Source organism: Amyelois transitella, chromosome 10, assembly GCF_032362555.1.
Source record: "Amyelois transitella isolate CPQ chromosome 10, ilAmyTran1.1, whole genome shotgun sequence".
Classification (NCBI taxonomy): Eukaryota; Metazoa; Arthropoda; class Insecta; order Lepidoptera; family Pyralidae; genus Amyelois; species Amyelois transitella.
Genome location: NC_083513.1, coordinates 11,950,713 through 11,975,966, shown reverse-complemented (window position 1 = coordinate 11,975,966; position 25,254 = coordinate 11,950,713). Strand labels below are relative to the sequence as shown.

Here is a 25,254-nt window from a genome sequence, read left to right as displayed (position 1 = left end):
AGCCCTGAAACAGGCTTCTCGCAGACGCGAGAGCTCGGGCGACCACCAGTACACCCACCTTCTGGGAGGACGAGTACTGGCCCGGGGCATCGAGGCGTCGCAGATTTCTGCTAACGCGCCCCGGAACCACTCGGTCTCGTCCTCTACCACCACATTCACCGGCGCACGGGACCAACCTTTTACAATGGCCGCCTCGCGGAGAAACTCCTTGTCGAGGCGCTTCAGCTGCCACCTCGGGCCAGCCTCGTTCGGAGTTCGGCTTGGGCCGCTCGGAGCGACCGAGGACGCGGAGAGATCAAACCGTATGTAACGGTGATCAGAGAGCGTCTCCACGTCCTCCAACACGCTCCAGCCCTCGACACGGCGCGCTAGGTCTGGGCTCGCGAACGTAACGTCCGGTCGCGAGCTACCGTTCCATCGCACGCACGTGGGTGTCGTCCCCCGATTCACTACCGCTAGCCCGTTAGTGATGAGCCACTCCTCGATGAGTGCACCCCGCGCATCTGTTGCGGGGGATCCCCATGCCGTTGATTTGGCATTGAGATCTCCAGCAACCAGCACGGGGAGAGGGTGACTCCTCAGGACCAGCGCCTCGACCTGGGTCAGGAATGACTCGAACTCGTTGAGCGGACGGTTGGGCGAGAAATAAACTCCAACCACAACCAAGTCACCCAGACGAGCCGAGACCACTCCATGACCTCGCACGACACATGTAGGAGGCGAAGAGCTCGCCGAAGACACGATCGCCACCGCACTGTCTTCGTCCCGCACCCAGTTATCCCGGGGCGGGACAAAGTACGGCTCAGAGACCACCGCCACGTCTATCAACCACTGCGCCATGCTCTGACACAACAGGTCCTGTGCACTAGTGCAGTGGTTGATATTCGCCTGGAGAACTTTGAGGGCCATAATTATTCAGAGGCCCCCGTTTCCATCGCCTCGGCGCTCTGAGCCGCACGAGCAGGCTGCGTCTGGGCCGTAGCCGCGGACGCACCCCGCTTCCCACCTCTCCTTTTTTTATTTTGGCGCGTGCTGGAGCACGCCTTGCTCCCCACGCGGTGCCCCGTCGGCTTGCCTGCCCCCGCGCACAAGATGCACTTGGGGGCGGCGTTGCACGCCGCGGCCTTGTGACCCGGCTCGCCGCACCTGTAGCACAGCAGGCTCCTGTCGGACTCGGCAGTGCACCGCTGCGAGACATGACCCGTCTCTAGGCAGCGGAAGCACTGCATGGGCCTAGCCGGCAGCAGTTTTACCTGCGCCGAAACCCATCCGACTAGGAGTCTGGTGCCGTTGGCGGTCAGCCGTTTGGCCGCCGCGATGGGACACCTTACCCAGGCCGTGCGAACGCCCGAGCGGTCCTCCCGAATGTCCCCGACTCGGATTTCCGATTCGGGGCATTGACCCGCACGAGCGATTGCGCTACACACCAAGGCTGGTGTGGCGGAGTCGCACAGCTCCAGCACGCGCATATCCACACTCTTTAGAGGCCTGGATACCTCTGCTACCTGAGGATCCAGGACCTCCTTCAATTTGGACGCCAGGAGGTTGGCCTTGTCGTCCTTTTCAGTGCCCGCTATCCCTAAGATGCGGGCACCGGTTGCCGCCTTTCTAAACTTGACCCCGGGTATACCCAGGGCGCCGAGGTCCACTTTACCCATGGCCAGATCCATGACCTGACCATAGGTCGCTCCACGCTTTTCCGCGTCCGGCCGCAGCCTGATCACAACAGCAGCCGACCGCGGTGGGCGGAGTTTGAGCGGTTGTGGACCCTTCTCTTTTTTGGCTGCAGCCTGGTTACCCCGGGGTGGGGCAGCGGCAGCGGCGGCCTTCCTCCTGGAGCCCTTCTCCGGCACCTTCTTCCAAGGTACTTCTGATGGCCCAGAAGCCGGTGGCGGAGCGGGTGGCCGTGACGCCGGCGCAGCCGTTACGGCTGCGTAGGATGGAGAGTTGGCCGACCTCGGTGACGACAGTGGTGGAGTCGCCAACGGTACCGGCTCAGGCGCCGTAGGGGCAGAGTTCCCTTTCTTGCCCTTTCCCTTCCTACCCCGTTTGCCTTTGCCCTTTCTGGGCTTAGGTTCAGGGGTCGGTAGGGGGGGCGCCTTCCGCCATACGGCAGTACGGCTTGCCGGAGCCGGCACCGGCACCTCCTCCACATCGGCGTCTGACTCCGAGATCATGTCGGCCACCGAGGCAGCCAACCTCTCATCCGTCGTCTGGTTTGCCGGCGTACGGCGTTTATCGGCCGCCAGTGCGGGCCGCATACGTTTCTCCGGCAGGAGACGGTCCTGGAGGCCCTCAAAACGGGCGTCCAGCACAGGACCCATTGTGGTGAGAATGAGGCGCTGCAGCACCTCAGTCTTCTCCTGCCGGAATTCCGCCCGACGCTCCCTTTCTACGGCGGCTCTGAGCTCCGCCATTTCCTTCTCAAGTGAGGAGATCTTATTTTCCATGCGCTCGCAGATTTCGCGCAGGCGCTCAGTCTCCTCACCTGTCGACCCGGAGCTCAGAGCCGACATGACCTTCTCTAGGGACGCTGCAGCGTCCTTCAGGCCCTTTTGAAACGTACCCTTGAGGTTCCCTGAATGGGCCGCAATTTCCCGAATAATTTTTATATTCGTTGCGGCCTGGTCCCCAAGGGTGCCCTTGTCTGCGGGCGATGTCGCCTGCAGCGTCTCCGCCTTTTTGGCCATCTCGGCCACGATCTTTTCGGCCTCGTCGCGCTTTGCCGCCACTAACTCCCGACGGGCGTCAGCGGACAAAGTCGACTTCGGCCGACCACCTTTTTTGGCCGCTTTCACGGCCTTCATAGTTGGCGCCTTGGGCGCTTTCGGTGCCGGCATTTCTGCACTGGCACAATCATCCCCCTCACGGCCCCTTTTTGGAGCCCGCTGCCGGGGTTGCTCCTCGAACAGACTCTCTACGCTCACCCATTCCGCATCGGAAAGTGAGCCAGCCTCTGGCTGCGGCGTCAGAATTAAGGGACTTACGTCCCTATGTCGGTTCTTGCCCCCCCCAGATACGGTGGGGCAGCCCGCGCCCGAGGACGCGGGGAGGGATTCTCCGACCGCGGAGCGGCCGGTACCCTCCTGGGGTAGTGTAGTCTTCAGAAGCGACATTTCATTTTTGTCCTTTTTTACTAGGGTTTGGTCCCTGAAAGTGATGTTGGGCGCTCGGGACGGGGTTCCCCCCCCGCCATTCATCCCCTAGGCACGCCCGACCGTGGGATTGGGGTTATTTTTTATTGAGGTTTTCTTCCTCGCGGCGCTGGCCATGACAGCACAGCACCCTCGGCCCCATCAGTTGGGGTAACGAGTTGCCCGACGCCGGCCGAAACCGGAACGCCGCGCGAAGAGTTGCGCCACATCCACTCTCGTCTGAAAGCAGACAAGAGGGAGCGGCGCCCGACACGCGAGGGTCTAAAAAATAGACCTCGCCCACCAAAACACACGCGAAGGCCCCACAGGGACCCCGCTTTTGCGGGACATTGGCCAACAACAAACAAGACCCCGTCAATCGGGGAGTTATTTGCTGTCACCCGGGGTGCACCGTCCCGTGTCCCTAACCTAACCTAACCTAACCTAACCTAACCTAACCTAACCTAACCTAACCTAACCTAACCTAACCTAACCTAACCTAACCTAACCTAACCTAACCTAACCTAACCTAACCTAACCTAACCCCGCGATTGTCCACGACAAGAAGGGAGTGGAGACAGGTGACGAGGTATTGGAGAGAATCAAGGAAATAGCTGGAGAAGGTGGAGACTGGATCCGAATAGAAAGGGTTAGAAAAACCAGAGACAGGAAAGTAATTTTAAGTTTTGAAACAAAGGAGGGTAGGGAAAAATTAAAAAATAGAATAAACAAAAAAGATACCCTACAAATTAAGGAAATGGAAAATAAAAACCCTCTCCTTATTTTTAAAAATGTGATAAAAATAAACACAAACAAAGAAATCATAGAAAAGCTGGTTACCCAAAATACAAAAATCACAAGAGACCTAAAAGAAGAAGACAAAAACATAGAAATTAAATTCAGAAAACGATCCAGGAACCCCTTGTTGGAGCACGTGGTGGCAAGCGTCCCCCCCAGGATGTGGCGAGCAGTGGTCGGGGCCGGCTCAGTGCGCATCGACATGCAGCGGATCCAGGCGGAAGACTACTCTCCCCTGGTCCAGTGTTCGATGTGCCTGGGCTACGGCCACGGCAGGCGCAACTGCAGGGAGGTGGCTGAACGGTGCAGCCATTGCGGTGGCGAGCACCGTAGGGAGGCGTGTCAGGGCTGGATGGCGGGAGCCGTCCCATCGTGCCTGAACTGCCGGGCAGACAGAAGCGCGGTGAGTTACGACCACAATGTTTTTAGTTCTGCCTGCCAGGTCAGGCAAAGGTGGGAGGCTCTCGCCAGATCCAGAATCGCGTACGCGTAAACGTGAGTCTTTTGTTTCCCGGGCGTGCCGCGGCACTCCAATTGTAATGTTTATGAATAGCATCAATAAGCAGCACAATAATGCTAGGCATGCTGCGACACGACTGTGGAGACAGGGATGGCGTTCAGGTTTCGCGTTAAGATTGCGCAAACATGGCTACGTTGCAGCGGATGATAATCATTCGCTGACGCGAAGGCAAATAAAGTTTGTTGTAATGCAATGCGATAAATCTTGTTTTAAAATGTATGACTTAGTGATATATGTTTAAGATAGTAGGTATTAAGTAAATAGGATAATAATATATACATGTTTTAAAGAAATAACTAAATAAGTAATATTAAGACTAATATTGAAATTTTATTATCTCACTTGACAAATTACTGTGATAACTTGGTATGCAACAATACTAGAAAAATAAATATAACAATAATTTTATTATGTGATTAGCCACATATTTTATACAACAAGATGACTAATTATAACTGTATAAACCTGTTAAACTATGATACAGTTAATCCATAACAATGGCAAATAGCAAATCGTGCTAGGTATTGATAACAAATTTGAAATTGATCAAAAACATATTATTGACCAGTATCTACAAGACAATATAAAACAATAGACAGATTAAATTGGTATATAAAAAGATGAAAGAGGGATAGAAAATCTTAAAGAATAATACATTAAATAGATTATAAGATTGTAAATTTTACTAGAAGCAAAATGTTAGAAATAAGACTAAGGAATATAACTGTACAATAAACATTGTGAGTGCCAGATTTTATGAAGCAGACTATAAGATAAGCACAATGTAATGTAAAATTTTCTTTTTAATATGTCATATATTTTGTTAAAAATACTGTCTAAAAATGGCTCTGTTAAACACGCAGAGAGATGTTGGCAATAAACTCCCCCTGGGTGTGGTGTAACACCAAGGGGAAAAATTTAAAAAAAAAAAAAAAAAAAAAACCTAACCTAACCTAACCTAACCTAACCTAACCTAACCTAACCTAACCTAACCTAACCTAACCTAACCTAACCTAACCTAACCTAACCCGTCTGCTTCGAGCGCTCGTCGAGTACAGACGTGCTCCGATGCGCTCCGAAAAATAAAATTGCAAAAAAAATTCTTTAATTGAGTATAAATTTATTTTGTTGAAAAATTAGTGGTTCTTAGTGAAGGTGATATTTGTGCAACACCTGGACCCCAACAATATCTAGAAGCTGGACCAGGATTGCCAAGATTTATCCGGATTGTAGTGATCATACAAGGAACACGTGGACTTCCCGGTACTGTGACCACGCCCAAGTCGGGCCTTTGCATCTTACATAAGAACCCCATGTCTGAGTGTTTAAAGAATTGACTCCCATTTTAAATTTACTTCTATTCAGTAAACTGAATATATACCCTCCCATATTTGCAACTTTTACAAACTTATATTTTAAACCATAACTAACCGGCGTTTTTTGCCTTCCTTAGGTAGCTCCCTCCTTTTTTAATTTTATATTGTACTCTACTCTTTTATTTTACCACTTTTACAATTTTACTTTTAAATCATGACGCACAACCAAACGCCAAAGTCAGTGACATTTAAAAAGACACTCACCTGCCAAGAGGCTTTCCAAATATCGCCTTCAGAATTTAATAGCCGAAATAACTCACCGTCGGACTCCCCCGTCGGGCCATCCTCGGAGGAAGAATTCGCCACCCCCAATACGCGGAGCAGGTACATTTATCATTACCCCAAGACGCCGCTCCTGAAGGAAGAGTATAGGCGTAAGATCCTGACGGATGAGGATAAAAACACATTGTGTGGCGCCATCAGGGACATCCTCGAGGAGGTTATGGCAGATGTCGAGTCTGCACTGCGGTTGAAGAGGACAACCAAGGACTCTGTCATAAAAAAGATTAAAGAGGCCGACAACCTGATTTGCGACCTGGCTGCTTGTCAGGAACTAAAGAATATGACACCAGGTCAACGACCCAGCGTAAGGACGCAGACCTCTCCCCCCCCTCAAGATCAAGAGAAAACAGAAGACTTAAGTAAGTGTTTGAAAATATTGGCTGACAAAATAGAAGAGAATTCTAAGGTTTTACAGGAGCTCCAAGGGTCGATTAACAAACGGACCGATACATGTACAAACATAAGTACGCAGCCTCTTACCTACTCCCAGGTTGTAGCTAATATGAAGGAACCACCCGTCACCTTACACTCCGTCATTGTCAATGACAAAGCAGGAGTGGAAACAGGTGACGAGGTGCTGGATCAAATAAGAGAAGCGACGAAGGACAGTGGGGAGTGGATAAGAATAGAAAGAATTAGAAAAACAAGAGATAGGAAAGTTATTATAAGTTGTAATACAGAAGAGGGTAGGGAGAAATTAAAAAGAAAAATAAACAACATACCCAAACTACAGGTGAGAAACATGGAAAACAAAAACCCCCTCCTTATTTTAAAGAATGTTTTAATGAAGAACAAAAATGAAGAAATTACCGAAAAACTAGTGCAACAAAATTGTAAGTTGATAAAAGATCTAAAGGAGGAGGATGGACAAATTATAATTAAATTTAGAAAAAAGGCTAGGAACCCCCTCTTGGAACACGTGATCATGAGTGTTCCTCCCAAAATGTGGAAAACGCTGGTCGGGGCCGGCTCAGTGCGCATCGACATGCAGCGGATCCAGGTGGAGGACTATTCTCCACTGGTCCAATGCTCGATGTGCCTGGGTTACGGCCACGGCAGACGCCAGTGTAAGCAGACAGCGGAAAGGTGCAGCCACTGTGGAGGAGAGCACAAAAGGTCGGTGTGTCAAGGCTGGATGGCGGGAGCCGTCCCATCGTGCCTGAACTGCCGGGCAGACAGAAGTGAGGTGAGTTACGACCACAACGCTTTTAGCTCTGCCTGTCAGGTCAGGCAAAGGTGGGAGGCTCTCGCCAGATCCAGGATTACATACGTGTAAACATGGGCTAGGGGCTTCTCCGGGCGTGCAGGGCACCCCGATTGCCGAGTTAATGTCAAGCCATTAAGCAAAGCAATGATGTTAGGCATGCTGCTGCACGTGCGTGGAGACCAATCTGAACCCAGTTTGCACCGGAAATTATACATGTGGCTCCGAATCAGCTAATAATAATTATTCGCTGGAACGAAGGCACGCCAAGTTGCTATGTAATATAAATTTTATGCTATATTAACTATATTAAAACTGACTTGACGACATTAGGTTATAAGTAGCAAAAGTATAAATAAGACAAAAATTTAAGTATGTTTTAATAATAACTTTATAACGTTAAAATAAGAATAATTTAATGTGAGGTACTTTATAAGAATGACAAATTTTAAAGATAAACAAATAGTGATAACCTTTGGTTATAAGATATTGACGACACCATACGGTAGATAATAAAGAGAATCGTGGCAATTAGCGAATCGCGCTATTTGACGCAAAGTAATATTTCGATTTTATTGGTTTAGTTGCCAGCACTTATTAGTACAAAAATAATAAATAATATTGTAAAGAATAATAGTATACAGGTATAAAATAAAAAGCCATAAAAATGTTGTATAATATAATAGCTACTAATTTAATAGTAATAATAATGTTAAAAATAGAATTGTGTTAAAAACATTATACTGAAAATAATAATAACAAACTCTAACAGATATTGTAAAAGAAGCAGACTATGACAGTGTAATGTAATGTAATAGTTTATCATATACAATGCAAATAAAAATGTATAAAAATGTCTCTGTAACCCACACAGAGAGAGATTGGCAATAAACTCCCCCTGGGTGTGGAGTAACACCTGGGGGAAAACTTAAAAAAAAAAAAAAAAAAAAACCTAACCTAACCTAACCTAACCTAACCTAACCTAACCTTTTTTTTTTTTTTTTTTTTTTTTTTTTTTTTTTTTTTTTTTTTTTTTTGTTACGAAGGGGAAATCCATTTACGGACGACCCCCCGGGTCTTCACCCGGGAGAGTGTGGGACTCCTGGCACCGATTGTGCCAGACTACCGCACTAAAACCCCTCCGGCGCTTCCTTCCTGCCATTTCGAAGGCATCATGGGATCGGCTATGCATTCTACCATGATGCCCTCTGGCTCCTCGGTGCGGCTTTACCAAGGATCTTGCTTTATTGGGCGACTAGTAAGTTGCTAGTCGCCCATTCTTTCCAGGACTAGGCGTCCTATTGGGGGAGTAGGCGAGCGCGGTAACGCGCTCGCCTTCTACCACCCCGTCCACGTCTATGTGAGGGCGCGTTTGGATCTTCCTCCCGCGCCCTCTCAGCAGCCTCCTTCTGCGAGATGACGGTCTCACAGAAGGAAGCAACCGCCACCCAGTTCCTCTCGCTGCATAACATCCTGTCAACGACGTTATGCAGCGAGAGGTCGCCATCCCCCAAAACCTCTACCAGCTCTTGCCGCTGCGCCGACCACCTTGAGCAGTCTGCCAGAGTGTGTTGGGCCGTGTCGTCCGGCTCTCCACACTCATGGCAGACCTCGCTGCCCTCTTTCCCAATACGGTACAGGTAATGACCGAAGCAGCCATGCCCGGTCATTACCTGTGCCAACCTGTATGACACCTGGCCGTGGCGTCGATCCAGCCATTTGTCCAGCGATGGAAGGAGTGCCCCGATGGTGCGAACTCCGAATTCGGAGTTTTCGAGGTCACTCCTCCATCGCTCCCGTAACCTAGCCACGACCAGGTCCCACGTCTCCCTGCCTCTGCCGTCCACTTCTCTTTCGGCGGCAGGCAGAGCCCGCCACCTTGCCCTCTCCTTGTAGGCCTCCATATGGGCCAGCGCGTCCAGTTCCCACGGTGGGGTGCCAGCTAAGGCGCAGGCTGCCGCCCACGCCACCGTTATGTAGGCCCTGCATATTCGGATGGCTACCACTCTTTGTGGCCGCCGAAGCAGGGCCTTGTTGGCAGCGGAGAGCCTATCCGCCCATATCGGTGCCCCGTACAGTGCCATGCTACGAGTGACATTCGCGTACAGGCGACGGCACGGGGCACCCGGCCCTCCTACGTTGGGCAGCAGTCGGCTGAGTGCTGACGCTGCACCAACGATTCGGGGAGCCATTCGCCTAAAGTGCTCCCCGAAGTCCCACCGTGGGTCCAGTATGATGCCGAGATATTTGATGTTCGGCATCATCCGGACTCTTTCTCCATCTACTGGAATGGACGCGCCAGCCGGAGGCCTCCAACCTCTTCCGCCGAAGGCAATGGCCTCAGTTTTGTTGAGGGCCACCCTCAGTCCCAGCAGCCTGATGCGGTAAACCATCAGGTCTGCCGCGACTGCCGCTCTGCGTAGGGTCCCCTCCAATTCTTCGCCCCAGACAGCGACCATCGTGTCATCCGCATAACAGATGACCGCCATCCGGGGCAAGAGGACCCCGCGGATGGCCCAGTCATAGCCGATGTTCCACAGCAGGGGTCCTAGCACCGACCCCTGGGGAACACCGCAGACCATTGCCCTCGACGTTATTATGCCATCCTTATTCTCGTAGAGCACTACCCTCGCCGTGAGGTAGTGCTCCACGATCCTCCGTAGATAAAGGGGCACCCCGTGGAACCGAAGTGCCTCCTTTATCACCTCAAAGGGGATGGAGCCGAAGGCGTTGGCGATGTCAAGGGACACAGCCACGGCCCCACCCCCCCTCTCAGTTGCCCTCTCCGAGAAGTCCCTCAGTGCCCCGATCGCGTCGATGGTAGACCGCCCAGTCCGGAACCCGAACTGGCGGTCCGAGATGTCCGGCCCCGTGTTTTCAAGATGCCGGATGATCCGGGACGCTATTACTCGTTCGAGCATCTTTCCGGATTCATCCAGCATTACAAGGGGCCTCCATCCGCTGGGGGAGTCCTCTGGCCGACCCTCTTTCCTCAGAAGGCAGAGCCGGCCTTCCTTCCATACCCCTGGGAACCGCCCTGTTTGGAGGCAATCTTCAAATAAGTCCCTCAGGCGATCCCCAAGGTGTATAAGCGCCACCGGTATGACTCGGCCCGGGACCCCATCAGGACCCGGCGCCTTTTTGCTTCGATGGAGTCGGTCTATGACCCGCTCCATCTCAGCGTCAGTGACCGGCGGCACTTCCGTCATATCGGAGGACTCCCGCTCCGGGGCAGCCATTCTCGGAGGGGCAAACACTGGGACCTCGGGGAAGAGTCCCTCCACCACGTTTCGGAGGAGCTCCGGTTCGAGAGAGGCCATCGGGGCGGCACACTGCATCTTGTTCCGTACAAGTTTATACGGCCGCCCCCAAGGGTCCCGGTCCAAGGCGGCCAAGAACTCTTTGTAGGATTCGTCCTTGGCCTTGGCAATCGCCTTGGACAGGGCCTCCTTAGCCTCTCTGAGTGCCGTGCGCAGGAGCTCCTCCTCACCCTCCACGGTCGTCCGTCGCCGCCTACACCGGGTGTATGCCCGGCGGGCACTATTGCTGGTGCGTCGGAGTACGGCGATCTCCTCCGACCACCAGTGTACCCGTTTTTTATTAGGCGGCGGACCCGATCTCCTCATGGAGGCGTCGCAGACTGCGACAAGCGACGCCCGAAAGCGGCAGGCCCTCTCCTCCACGTCGAGGGACCGGTCTGGCGATGGTGTTCGCCAACGTTCTATCATGGCCGCCTCTTCAGCTGAGTCAGCGTCGAGGCTGGCCAGGTTCCACTTGCGGAACCGGTCCCTTGGGAGATTGCGACCTTGACTGGGCGGCCGCACCGAAGCCGGTCTGGAGACCGACATCCGAACATATAAATGGTCGGAGAGGGTCTCCACATCCCCCAGGACACGCCAACCTGTGACACGTGCAGCGGCGGAAGGGGTAGCAAACGAAACGTCCACTATAGAGCCCCCATTCCACCGTACACAAGTGTTGGCAGTGCCCTGGTTTAGGACACACAGACCCGATGCCACCATCCAGTCGGAGAGGATCCTGCCGCGCAGGTCAGTGACGGGGGAACCCCATACCAAAGACTTGGCATTAAAGTCCCCCGCCACTATTACAGGCATGGGCGCCGCTCCCGCAATAATCCGCCCCACCTCCAAGAGGAGGGACTCAAACTCCCGTCGCGGTCTAGATGGGGCGAAGTACACAGCGACAAGAACCATGTCGCCCCATCTGGCCGCAACGTAGCCCCGGCCTGCACTCTGCTTGACCAGAGGAGGCCGGTCTCCCAACCGGGGTATGGTCACCGCGACCTCTCCCTCCGTGTCCCTTACCCACGTAGGGAGTGGGGGAACAAGGTACGGCTCAGACACAATGGCAGCACTAATGCCCCACTCCGCCAGGTGTTGCATCAAGAGGTCTTGCGCGCGGGCGGAGTGGTTGACGTTGCACTGCAGCAGCTCAAGTGCTTGGTGTTGGTGTCTGGGCATTAGTGCTCCATTGTGTTGCCTACGCTTTTCAGCCCAGTGGGCTCCAGTCGTCCCTTGGTGCGCGGGGGGTTACACGCCTTCCCTCCCATTGTGTGCTTCGCCGGGAGTTTGGCATGATGGCACACCGCGCACCAGGGCTCCTTCTCCACACATTGCTGTGTGAGGTGCCCCGTTTTCCCGCATCTATGGCAGAGTTCCGACCTGTCCACCGGTGATGGGCACAACGCCCTCGTATGGCCCAAACCCATGCACCTGAAACAGCGCATGGGCAGGGGTTCCAGGCCAGTGATTTTGGCAGACGACCAACCAATTAATATACGGCCGTCTGCCACGAGGGCGTTGGCCACAGCTACAGGGCAGGTCACGATGACAGCCCCGGTGAAGTCCGGTGTCATGCGGATCTGCCCCACCTTTACGTGATCCGGTGGACATTTGCCGGCCAGGGACACCTCATTCCGCAAGGTCTCCGGGGTGACTGATTCGTCAAACCCGGAGATTTTGATTTGGGCCGTTTTGTACGGCCTCGTGACCTCAGCCACATCCCCCACCAGTTCCCGGATTTTGTCAGCAAGGTTGTCAGCGACAACGCTGCTGTCGTTTCCGGGAATCTCGATAATTCTGGCGCCCGTCGCCGTACTCCTCACCGCCACGTGTTCAACACCCACTGTCGCCAGTTTTATCGTGGTGACCCTTCCCATCACAGTTTTGTAGTCGACTGTGGCACCCGACTTGAGAGTTACCACCACAGCCGTTGATTTGGGAAGGGCATACTGCCGCTTGACCGGTGCGGGGGCCGTGGGGCGAGGAGCCGCACTATCCACCTCAGGAGGGGAGGATTTTTTCCCCTTCCCCTTATTTTTCCCCTTTTTAACCACCTCCGTCCAAGAGGAGGAGGGGGTGGGTTCTTCCTGGGGTGGGGCGCCAGAAGCATCCTGTGAGGGAGGTTGCTGGGCCTTTGCCGCTGTGGCTTTTGGCGCTTTGGGCGCCGGGCCAGGTCTTGCCGGGGGCATCAGGGTGGAGCCTGCAGCTGCCCCCACATTTCCGGGCTGTATCGGTGCCTCGGCTTTTTTGGCATCTTGTGCCTTCCCTGCCTCCTTGTTGCGACGGTCAGCCGCAAGCGGTGGACGCAGCACCTCCTCAGGGGCAACAATGGCCCTCTTCTCTAGCTCCTTTATGCGGTCGTTCATCATTCCCCCCAGAGAGAGGAAAAGGTCCCTGGTGAGGGACTCTCCGAACGACCGCATGGAGCGGTCAACCTGGGCCATAATGTCGGCCGTCGAGGCCAATGGCTCCGTATTGGGGGCCTTCCTCTCGGAGAATGCGGTTCGGAGGGCTTTGGTTTCTTGCCTAAGCAGAGCTAGTTCCTCCCGCATCCTCTTGTTGTCCGCCGCCATTTTGCGGATGACCTCGGACTCCTCGCCTCGGTCCGCGATTTTGTCCGCCGCTTCGAGGATTTCGGCGCAGGCGGACTTCATTTTGGCCCAGGTCGTCCCCTTTAGGTTGCCGGACTTCTTGGCCTCCTCTAATACGGTCCGAGCCGCCTTGCGCACCACCTCCAGCTGACCGTCCACTATTGAGGCCTCATCGATGTTAACTTGGGGAGTATCCCTCAAGTAACCCGCCGCTTTGTCAGCCTCGTCCTCGAAGTCGGCAAATTCCGACGCCATCAGTGACAGTTTAGCCTTTGCCTGGCTTAGTCCCGCACTGGTCGCCTTTGCAGGCGCACGCCCTCTTTTTGACATGCTAGTTTTAGCACCCTTTTCGGGGAGCATGTCCACCTCAGCATTTTCGGCCCTTCTCTTCAGAGAAGTAGGGCCCGCCACCATCGTCACCTCAGGAAGTAGTTCCCCCTCCGAGTCGGAGCAGTCCGTGGCATACAGTGACCCTCCCAGGCTGCTGTACGCCGACTTAGAGCCCTCCTTGGCGCCTCGGGGGGTTACCGACCGCCCTCGGCTGCATCTGGCCGAATTTCGGCCCGACATGTTGGGATTTTTGACCCAATAACTTGGAAACTATTGTTCCCACAACCACACGAAATAAGGCAAAGGGGGGCGAAACTCACCCCCTTTCACCCTCAAGCACAAAAACTCACCTAACCCAAAGGGTTGGGGAGTAGAAACAAAAGGAACACCTGCAAAACTTATTTGGCGCAAGCGTCTCCTGTGAGAAAAATAATAGCAATCCTGTTTTTGCACTATAACTTTGGAACCAACGGTCCAATGGTTACAGTGCAAAGGAAAGCTATATAGTGCTCACGAAGACCCAAACGACACACAAGATTGCAGATGAGAAAGAAAGAAAAGAAAAAAGATATGAATTTTACAAATAAAATTAAAAACACAGATACACAAAATAAATTTAAAAGTGAAGAGCACGTTTAGCCCCGTAACTTTTGAACGGAGAGTCCAAAAATTACGCGGTAAACGGCAGTCCCTGAGGACAAGCGAAGCCCTTCACAAGAAAAAAGAAAAACAAAAGAAAAGAAAAGAAAAGAAAAGATATAAACGAAAAAGTAAATACACTGTCAGAAATAAATAGCAAACAAAAACTAAAAAACGTCAAAATCCAATCCAAAAAGCGAAAATCAAGAACCATATGTATGCCAAAAATTGTGTGAGAATTTATTTTATCCGAATTGCAAATTATCGCACAAGTCCGACCAAAGATAAACCTCAACCTAACCTAACCTAACCTAACCTAACCTAACCTAACCTAACCTAACCTAACCTAACCTTTTTTTTTTTTTTTTTTTTTAACGTGTGGAAAGACCTTCGTCTACCCGGCCGGCTACGGGAAGTCGGTCGGGTTATGTGGGGCTTGAACCCACTAAAACCACACGGTGCCATCGCCTACCGCTTCGTTGCCAGGAGTGTGAGCTGCCCTCGCTCATACTCCTGACGCGGCGGCCGCTTCCACGGCGGCCTCGGCTCGGCCGCTCTCCACTGAGCGGCCAGCGGGGTGACCCGTCGGCCTTCAATTCTACCCGCTAGAGGAGGGCGCGCCTGGCACAAGCGCGCCTTCGACCCAGGGCCGTTTCGCCAGGCAGCGGAATCCCGTTTCCGCCGCCCGACCGGCCCTTATTGTGGGGGCAGCAGGTGCAGGGCGTATGCCCGCCTCCTGCGCCCAGTGCGCCGGCGGCGTATGGGGAGGTCGGACGTGTCCTCTCTCACCCTTTCCGCCGCCTCTTTGCGGAGCATGACGCTCTCCGCAAAGGTCTGCACTGCTGTCCACGACCTCTCGCTGTCGACCATCTGTCTCACGACAGCCGGCAGAGAAAGGTCGTCCCCCACGACCGCGCGAAGCTCCGCACGGTCTTGGTCCCAGGCTGGGCAAACCTCCAAGGTGTGCTGGGCGTCCTCGTCAGCACATCCGTCACAGTGGTGGCAGACAGCAGACGGCTCCCGACCGATCAGACACAGATACCCTCCGAAACAACCATGTCCGGAGAGCATCTGGGTCAGACGGTAAGTCAGGCTACCGTGCTGCCTCGCCAACCACTGTCCCAACACCGGACGGACCGCCTCGACGGTTCTACGCCCAGCAGTCGGCTGCTCCAGCCTTTGGGACCACTCTTCAATGGAGCGCTGACACAGCTCATTGCGGCGTCCTGCGATCTCCCTCGGTGCTAACCGGTGACCCTGGGCCACGGCCTCCTCGCGCCAGAAGAACAGCGACGCGAGGGTTTTCGCCTCTAGGTCCCAGGGAATGGAACCGGCCAGCACAGACGCTGCCTCAAAGGAGATCGTGCGATATCCCCTTGCGGCTCTCGTCGCCATCAGCCTCTGTGGCCTCCGCAGGGAGGCGAGGTTTTGGCGAGAGAGCGCATCCGCCCATACGGGGGCCCCGTAAAGGGCTATTGATCGCACGACCCCCATGTACAAGCGCCTGCAGGACGCTTCTGGACCTCCCAGATTCGGCATGAGCCGAGTCAGCGCTCCGGCCGCCGTCGTCACGCGCGGCGCTAATTCCGCGAAGTGGGCGCCGAAGTTCCATCTGCCATCAAGAACGATGCCCAGGTAGCGCATCGATTGCTTGATGGCAATTGAAACACCTCCAACCGTCAGACTGGCGTCTGCAGGCGGCTTCCTCCGAGGGCCATGGAAGAACCTAACCTAACCTAACCTAACCTAACCTAACCTAACCTAACCTAACCTAACCTAACCTAACCTAACCTAACCTAACCTAACCTAACCTAACCTAACCGTCTGCTTCGAGCCGTCGTGGAGTGCAGACGTGCTCCGACGCGCTCCGTGAATAAAAATAGTGAAAAATTGCGAAAAATAAAAAATTGTGTAAATTAAGTTGAAAATTAGTGATCATAAGTGCTCAGTGTCACGGTATAAATACCTGGTTTCCAAGGACTACTCCAAGCTGGACAGGATTGTGAAGATTTTCCTGGATTTATCTAGATCCAGATCTGCAGGCCTTGCGTAAAGGCATAAGAACACGTGCAATCCTAGAATAAGAAACTGTAAATAATTTTCTTTTTATTATTTTAAAATCGTGACCTTAGTTTTTTCTTTTATCATATTTTTATGATATACATAATCTCTTTTACAACTTATACAAATTTACTTTTTAAAAAATCATGACTCTTAACCCAATACCAAAGACCGTGTCTTTTAAAAAGACACTTTCCTACCACGATGACAACATTCTTTCTCCCACTCAACTGCCGAGTGACTCCTCCCTCACAGACTCCCCTCCCAGTGTACCTGCAGCGGAATGGGCTACTCCCATAACCAGGAGTAAATTTATACAACATTTCCCAAAAACCCCGCTCCTAAGAGAGGAAAACAGGAGGAAGATTTTGACAGATGACGATCGGGATAAGTTGGGCGGCAACATCAGAAGCCTCCTGGAAGCTGCCATTAACGAGGTCGAAACGGCGCTTCGATTAAAGCGAACGACCAAAGACTCAGTTATCCAAAAGTTAAAAGTGGTGGACGACCTGGTGTGTGATCTGGCCATTTATCAGGAATTGAAAAACTTCACACCAGGTCAAAATCCATGCGTGAGAACGCAGACTTCCCCTGCTCCTGAGGAAGAAGTGAAAATCGGGGACATCAAGAACCATCTGAAGATGTTGACCGACCGGATGGAAGAGAACTCAAAGACCTTACGGGATCTCAAGGAGGCTTTCAACAGTCGGACCGAGTCAGGAGCAGACACAGGTACGCAGCCCCGAACGTATTCGCAGGTCGTCGCCAATGTGAAGGAACCATCCGTCACCTACCACTCCGTTATTGTCAACGACAAGGCAGGAGTGGAAACAGGTGACGAGGTGCTGGACCAAATTAGAGAAGTGGCGGGAGAGGGCGGGGACTGGGTTAGGATAGAGAAGATACGGAAAACAAGGGACAGGAAGCTCATTATAAGCTGTAGGACAAAGGAAGGAAGGGAGAAGCTCAAGAACAGGATAAATGGCCTAGAGAAGTTGCAGGCAAGAGACGTGCATAACAAGAACCCCCTTATTGTCTTGAAAAATGTTATCATGAAAAACAAAAACGAGGAAATAATCGATAAATTAGTGCAACAAAATAGCAAGATATTTGAGAACCTTAAGGAGGAAGACATGGCCATCGAATTTAAGTTCAGGAAGAAGGCTCGAAACCCGCTGTTGGAGCACATTGTCCTGAGCGTGCCTCCCAAAATGTGGAAGACCTTGGTCGTGGCCGGCTCAGCGCGCATCGACATGCAGCGGGTCCAGGCGGAGGACTATTCTCCGCTGGTCCAGTGCTCGATGTGCCTGGGCTACGGCCACGGCAGGAGGCATTGCAGGGAGACAACCGAGAGGTGCAGTCACTGCGGCGGGGAGCATCGGAGGTCGGAGTGTCAAGGCTGGATGGCGGGAGCCGTCCCATCGTGCCTGAACTGCCGGGCAGACCGAAGAGCGGTAAGTGACAATCACAACGCCTTCAGCTCCGCCTGTCAGGTCAGGCAAAGGTGGGAGGCTCTCGCCAGGTCCAGAATTGCATACGCGTGAGTCAGGGTCTCAGGTTTGCCGGGCGTGCCGCGGCACACCAATTGCTAGATTAATAATGTGCAAATTAATAGAGCAATTAAGATGGGCATGCTGCGACATGAGCGCGTAGGCCGTGGGACGTGACCCTACGCAAACAATGGTGCATAGGTCTCTGCATCAGCAAATAATCATTATTCGCTGACGCAAAGACACTCGAAGTGCAATTTTATGCAATAATTTTATCCGTTTACATAATATAAGGACTTTACGAGGCTGTTATAGTGGTTAAGTAGAAATAGGTATACATTTTAAAAATTGACTCGTATTCGTTTTATTTAGAAGTAAGGTAATATACAAAATAGTAATAAGTATTGACATAAATTGGATTTTAACAAAATGACGGTATTTAAATAAAAGAAATACCATCAACAACGTACTAAAATGCAAAGATAATTAAGTCTTGACAACAATATGATTTTAATAAAATGACGGTACATAAATAAAAGAAATACCTTTAACAAGGTATCTAGCAGGTATTAAATTGTACACTTAAAATTAGCAAATCATGCAAAATAAACAAATGAAGAAAAATTATAAAGGAATATCAATATGTGATTTATAAAATTTTAAGCAGTATCTAAATATATTAAGAAAAGAGCAAAGACGCGACATAAAATTTAGTGAGTTAGTTAATTACAAAAATGACCAAAGATAGAAATAAATTGTCTGGTAACCAAATGTTAGAAATAAATAGTATATAAAACTACGTTATGTTATGTATAAGACTTAGAACCCATCAATTGTATAAATATAAAGCAGACTAGGTGAGGTAATAGGTTAAGTCATAGTTTTTATCATACAGAATGTATATAATCATGTCTGAAAATGTCTTTGTCATACAACAAAGAGATATTGCAATAAACTCCCCCTGGGTGTGGAGTAACACTCAGGGGAAAACTAAAAAAAAAAAAAAAAAAAAAAAAAAAAAAAAAACCTAACCTAACCTAACCTAACCTAACCTTTTTTTTTTTTTTTTTTTTTTTTTTTTTTTGTTACGAAGGGGAAATCCATTTACGGACGACCCCCCGGGTCTTCACCCGGGAGAGTGTGGGACTCCTGGCACCGAGTGTGCCAGACTACCGCACTAAAACCCCTCCGGCGCTTCCTTCCTGCCATTTCGAAGGCATCATGGGATCGGCTATGCATTCTACCATGATGCCCTCTGGCTCCTCGGTGCGGCTTTACCGAGGATCTTGCTTTATTGGGCGACTAGTAAGTTGCTAGTCGCCCATTCTTTCCAGGACTAGGCGTCCTATTGGGGGAGTAGGCGAGCGCGGTAACGCGCTCGCCTTCTACCACCCCGTCCACGTCTATGTGAGGGCGCGTTTGGGTCTTCCTCCCGCGCCCTCTCAGCAGCCTCCTTCTGCGAGATGACGGTCTCACAGAAGGAAGCAACCGCCACCCAGTTCCTCTCGCTGCATAACATCCTGTCAACGACGTTATGCAGCGAGAGGTCGCCATCCCCCAAAATTTCCGCCAGCTCTTGCCGCTGCGCCGACCACCTTGAGCAGTCCGCCAGAGTGTGTTGGGCCGTGTCGTCCGGCTCTCCACACTCATGGCAGACCTCGCTGCCCTCTTTCCCAATACGGTACAGGTAATGACCGAAGCAGCCATGCCCGGTCATTACCTGTGCCAACCTGTACGACACCTGGCCGTGGCGTCGATCCAGCCATTTGTCCAGCGATGGAAGGAGTGCCCCGATGGTGCGAACTCCGAATTCGGAGTTTTCGAGGTCACTCCTCCATCGCTCCCGCAATCTAGCCACGACCAGGTCCCGCGTCTCCCTACCTCTGCCGTCCGCTTCTCGCGCGGCGGCAGGCAAGGCTCGCCACCTTGCCCTCTCCTTATAGGCCTCCATTTGGGCCAGCGCGTCCAGTTCCCACGGTGGGGTGCCAGCCAAGGCGCAGGCTGCCGCCCACGCCACCGTTATGTAGGCCCTGCATATTCGGATGGCTACCACTCTTTGTGGTCGCCGAAGCAGGGCCTTGTTGGCAGCGGAGAGCCTGTCCGCCCATATCGGTGCCCCGTACAGTGCCATGCTGCGAGTGACATTCGCATACAGGCGACGGCACGGGGCACCGGGCCCTCCTACGTTGGGCAGCAGTCGGCTGAGTGCTGACGCTGCACCAACTATTCGGGGAGCCATTCGTCTAAAGTGCTCCCCGAAGTCCCACCGTGAGTCCAGTATGATGCCGAGATATTTGATATTCGGCATCATCCGGACTCTTTCTCCATTCACCAATAAGGACGCGCCAGCCGGAGGCCTCCAGCCTCTTCCGCCGAAGGCAATGGCCTCAGTTTTGTTGAGGGCCACCCTCAGTCCCAGCAGCCTGATGCGGTAAACCATCAGGTCTGCCGCGACCGCCGCTCTGCGTAGGGTCCCCTCCAATTCTTCGCCCCAGACAGCGACCAACGTGTCATCCGCGTAGCAGATGACCGCCATCCGGGGCAAAAGGACCCCGCGGATGGCCCAGTCATAGCCGATGTTCCACAGCAGGGGTCCAAGCACCGACCCCTGGGGAACACCGCAGACCATTGCCCTCGACGTTATCCTGCCATCTTTGTTCTTGTAGAGCACTACCCTCGCCGTAAGGTAGTGCTCCACGATCCTCCGTAGATAAAGGGGCACCCCGTGGAACCGAAGTGCCTCCTTTATCACCTCAAAGGGGATGGAGCCGAAGGCGTTGGCGATGTCAAGGGACACAGCCACGGCCCCACCCCCCCTCTCAGTTGCCCTCTCCGAGAAATCCCTCAATGCCCCGATCGCGTCGATGGTAGACCGCCCAGTCCGAAACCCGAACTGGCGGTCCGAGATGTCCGGCCCCCTGTTTTCAAGATGCTGGATGATCCGGGACGCTATTACTCGTTCGAGCATCTTTCCGGATTCATCCAGCATTACAAGGGGCCTCCATCCGCTGGGGGAGTCCTCTGGCCGACCCTCTTTCCTCAGAAGGCAGAGCCGGCCTTCCTTCCATACCCCTGGGAACCGCCCTGTTTGGAGGCAATCTTCAAATAAGTCCCTCAGGCGATCCCCAAGGTGTATGAGCGCCACCGGTATGACTCGGCCCGGGACCCCATCAGGACCCGGCGCCTTTTTGCTTCGATGGAGTCGGTCTATGACTCGCTCCATCTCAGCGTCAGTGACCGGCGGCACTTCCGTCATATCGGAGGACTCCCGCTCCGGGGCAGCCATTCTCGGAGGGGCAAACTCAGGGACCTCGGGGAAGAGTCCCTCCACCACGTTTCGGAGGAGCTCCGGTTCGAGAGAGGCCATCGGGGCGGCACACTGCATCTTGTTCCGTACAAGTTTATACGGCCGCCCCCAAGGGTCCCGGTCCAAGGCGGCCAAGAACTCTTTGTAGGATTCGTCCTTGGCCTTGGCAATCGCCTTGGACAGGGCCTCCTTAGCCTCTCTGAGTGCCGTGCGCAGGAGCTCCTCCTCACCCTCCACGGTCGTCCGTCGCCGCCTACACCGGGTGTATGCCCGGCGGGCACTATTGCTGGTGCGTCGGAGTACGGCGATCTCCTCCGACCACCAGTGTACCCGTTTTTTATTAGGCGGCGGACCCGATCTCCTCATGGAGGCGTCGCAGACTGCGACAAGCGACGCCCGAAAGCGGCAGGCCCTCTCCTCCACGTCCAGGGACCGGTCTGGCGATGGTGTTCGCCAACGTTCTATCATGGCCGCCTCTTCAGCTGAGTCAGCGTCGAGGCTGGCCAGGCTCCACTTGCGGAACCGGTCCCTTGGGAGATTGCGACCTTGACTGGGCGGCCGCACCGAAGCCGGTCTGGAGACCGACATCCGAACATATAAATGGTCGGAGAGGGTCTCCACATCCCCCAGGACACGCCAACCTGTGACACGTGCAGCGGCGGAAGGGGTAGCGAACGAAACGTCCACTATAGAGCCCCCATTCCACCGTACACAAGTGTCAGCAGTGCCCTGGTTTAGGACGCACAGCCCCGATGCCACCACCCAGTCAGAGAGGATCCTGCCGCGCAGGTCAGTGACAGGGGAACCCCATACCGGAGACTTGGCATTGAAGTCCCCCGCCACCACCACAGGCGTGGGCGCCGCTCCCGCAACGATCCGCCCCACCTCTAAAAGGAGACACTCGAATTCCCGCCGCGGTCTAGATGGGGCGAAGTACACGGCGACAAGAATTATGTCGCCCCATCTAGCCGCGACGTAGCCCCGGCCTGCGCTCTGTTTTACCAGAGGAGGCCGGTCTCCCATCCGGGGGATGGTCATACCGACCTCTCCCTCCGTGTCCCCCACCCATGTAGGAAGCGGGGGAACAAAATACGGCTCACTCACAATGGCAGCACTAATGCCCCACTCCGCCAGGTGTTGCAGCAAGAGGTCTTGCGCGCGGGCGGAGTGGTTGACGTTGCACTGCAGCAGCTCAAGTGCTTGGTGTTGGTGTCTGGGCATTAGTGCTCCATTGTGTTGCCTACGCTTTTCAGCCCGGTGGGCTCCAGTCGTCCCTTGGTGCGCGGGGGGTTACACGCCTTCCCTCCCATTGTGTGCTTCGCCGGGAGTTTGGCGTGATGGCACACCGCGCACCAGGGCTCCTTCTCCACACATTGCTGTGTGAGGTGCCCCGTTTTCCCGCACCTGTGGCAGAGTTCCGACCTGTCCACCGGTGATGGGCACAACGCCCTCGTATGGCCCAAACCCATGCATCTGAAACAGCGCATGGGCAGGGGTTCCAGGCCAGTGATTTTGGCAGACGACCAACCGATCAATATACGGCCGTCTGCCACGAGGGCGTTGGCCACAGCTACAGGGCAGGTCACGATGACAGCCCCGGTGAAGTCCGGTGTCATACGGATCTGCCCCACCTTTACGTGTTCCGGTGGACATTTGCCGGCCAGGGACACCTCATTCCGCAAGGTCTCCGGGGTGACTGATTCGTCAAACCCGGAGATTTTGATTTGGGCCGTTTTGTACGGCCTCGTGACCTCGGCCACATCCCCCACCAGTTCCCGGATTTTGTCAGCAAGGTTGTCAGCGACAACGCTGCTGTCATTTCCGGGAATCTCAATAATTCTGGCGCCCGTCGCCGTACTCCTCACCGCCACGTGATCCACACCCACGGTCGCCAGCTTTATCGTGGTGACCCTTCCCATCACCGTTTTGTAATCCACTGTGGCACCCGACTTGAGTGTCACTACCACAGCCGTCGATTTGGGAAGGGCATACTGCCGCTTGACCGGTGCAGGGGCCGTGGGGCGAGGAGCCGCACTATTCACCTCAGGAGGGGAGGATTTTTTCCCCTTCCCCTTATTTTTCCCCTTTTTAACCACCTCCGTCCAAGAGGAGGAGGGGGTGGGTTCCTCCTGGGGTGGGGCGCCAGAAGCATTTTGTGAGGGAGCTTGTTGGGCCTTTGCCGCTGTGGCTTTAGGCGCTTTTGGCGCCGGGCCAGGTCTTGCCGGGGGCATCAGGGTGGAACCTGTTGTTGCCCCCACTTTTTCCGTTGGTATAGGGGCCTCAGCTTTTTCGGCACTCTTGGCCTTTTCAGCCTCCTTGTTGCGGCGGTCAGCCGCGAGCGGTGGGCGCAGCACCTCCTGAGGGGCAATAATAGCCCTCTTTTCGAGCTCCTTTATGCGGTCGTTCATCATTCCTCCCAGAGAGAGGAATAGGTCCCTAGTGAGGGACTCTCCGAACGACCGCATGGAGCGGTCAACCTGGGCCATAATGTCAGCCGTTGAGGCCAAGGGTTCCGTATTGGGGGCCTTCCTCTCAGAGAATGCGGTTCTGAGGGCTTTGGTCTCTTGCCTTAGCAGAGCTAGCTCCTCCCGCATCCTCTTGTTGTCCGCCGCCATTTTGCGGATGACCTCAGACTCCTCGCCTCGGTCCGCGATTTTGTCCGCCGCTTCGAGGATCTCGGCGCAGGCGGACTTCATTTTGGCCCAGGTCGTCCCCTTTAGGTTCCCGGACTTCTTGGCCTCCTCTAGTACTGTCCGGGCCGCCTTGCGCACCACCTCCAGCTGACCGTCCACTATTGAGGCCTCATCGGTGATTACTTGGGGAGTATCCCTCAAGTAACCCGCCGCTTTGTCAGCCTCATCCTCGAAGTCGGCAAATTCCGACGCCATCAGTGACAGTTTAGCCTTTGCCTGGCTCAGTCCTGCACTGGTCGCCTTTGCAGGCGCACGCCCTCTCTTTGATATGCCAGTTTTAGTACCCTTTTCGGGAAGCATATCCACCTCGGCATTTTCGGCCTTTCTCTTCAGAGAAGTAGAGCCTGCCACCATCGTTACTTCAGGAAGTAGTTCCCCCTCCGAGTCGGAGCAGTCCGTGGCATACAGTGACCCTCCCAGGCTGCTGTACGCCGACTTAGAGCCCTCCTTGGCGCCTCGGGGGGTTACCGACCGCCCTCGGCTGCATCTGGCCGAATTTCGGCCCGACATGTTGGGGTTTTTGACCCAATAACTTGGGAACTATTGTTCCCACGACCACACGAAATAAGGCAAAGGGGGGCGAAACTCACCCCCTTTCACCCTCAAGCACAAAAACTCACCTAACCCAAAGGGTTGGGGAGTAAAAACGAAAGGAACACCTGCAAAACTTATTTGGCGCAAGCGTCTCCTGTGAGAAAAATAATAGCAATCCTGTTTTTGCACTATAACTTTGGAACCAACGGTCCAATGGTTACAGTGCAAAGGAAAGCTATATAGTGCTCACGAAGACCCAAACGACACACAAGATTGCAGATGAGAAGGAAGGAAAAGAAAAAAGATATGAATTTTACAAATAAAATTAAAAACACAGATACGCAAAATAAATTTAAAAGTGAAGAGCACGTTTAGCCCCGTAACTTTTGAACGGAGAGTCCAAAAATTACGCGGTAAACGGCAGTCCCTGAGGACAAGCGAAGCCCTTCACAAGGAAAAAGAAAAACAAAAGAAAAGAAAAGAAAAGAAAAGATATAAACGAAAAAATAAATACACTGTCAAAAATAAATAGCAAACAAAAACTAAAAAACGTCAAAATCCAATCCAAAAAGCGAAAATCAAGAACCAAATGTATGCCAAAAATTGTGTGAGAATTTATTTTATCCGAATTGCAAATTATCGCACAAGTCCGACCAACCTAACCTAACCTAACCTTTTTTTTTTTTTTTTTTTTTTTTGTTACGAAGGGGAAATCCATTTACGGACGACCCCCCGGGTCTTCACCCGGGAGAGTGTGGGACTCCTGGCACCGAGTGTGCCAGACTACCGCACTAAAACCCCTCCGGCGCTTCCTTCCTGCCATTTCGAAGGCATCATGGGATCGGCTATGCATTCTACCATGATGCCCTCTGGCTCCTCGGTGCGGCTTTACCGAGGATCTTGCTTTATTGGGCGACTAGTAAGTTGCTAGTCGCCCATTCTTTCCAGGACTAGGCGTCCTATTGGGGGAGTAGGCGAGCGCGGTAACGCGCT

The 25,254-nt window shown here is 53.2% G+C and overlaps 3 protein-coding genes across 3 annotated transcripts; all 3 read right to left on the bottom strand.

The window, feature by feature from the left end:
- Positions 1 to 11,794: 11,794 nt before the first annotated feature.
- Positions 11,795 to 13,777, bottom strand: LOC132902191 (tropomyosin-1, isoforms 33/34-like). The gene has a single exon (XM_060946295.1). It carries the CDS (start codon positions 13,775 to 13,777, stop codon positions 11,795 to 11,797), a length of 1,983 nt encoding a protein of 660 aa, XP_060802278.1.
- Positions 13,778 to 14,872: 1,095 nt separating this feature from the next.
- Positions 14,873 to 15,883, bottom strand: LOC132902190 (uncharacterized; the record flags this gene model as incomplete). Its single annotated transcript, XM_060946294.1, has 1 exon — positions 14,873 to 15,883. A coding segment is annotated over one exon (1,011 nt), but the record flags the coding sequence as incomplete, so codon positions are not given.
- Positions 15,884 to 22,254: 6,371 nt separating this feature from the next.
- LOC132902189 (uncharacterized) lies at positions 22,255 to 24,237 on the bottom strand. Its single transcript, XM_060946293.1, has one exon. The coding sequence runs from the start codon at positions 24,235 to 24,237 to the stop codon at positions 22,255 to 22,257; it is 1,983 nt and encodes a 660-aa protein (XP_060802276.1).
- Positions 24,238 to 25,254: the final 1,017 nt, after the last annotated feature.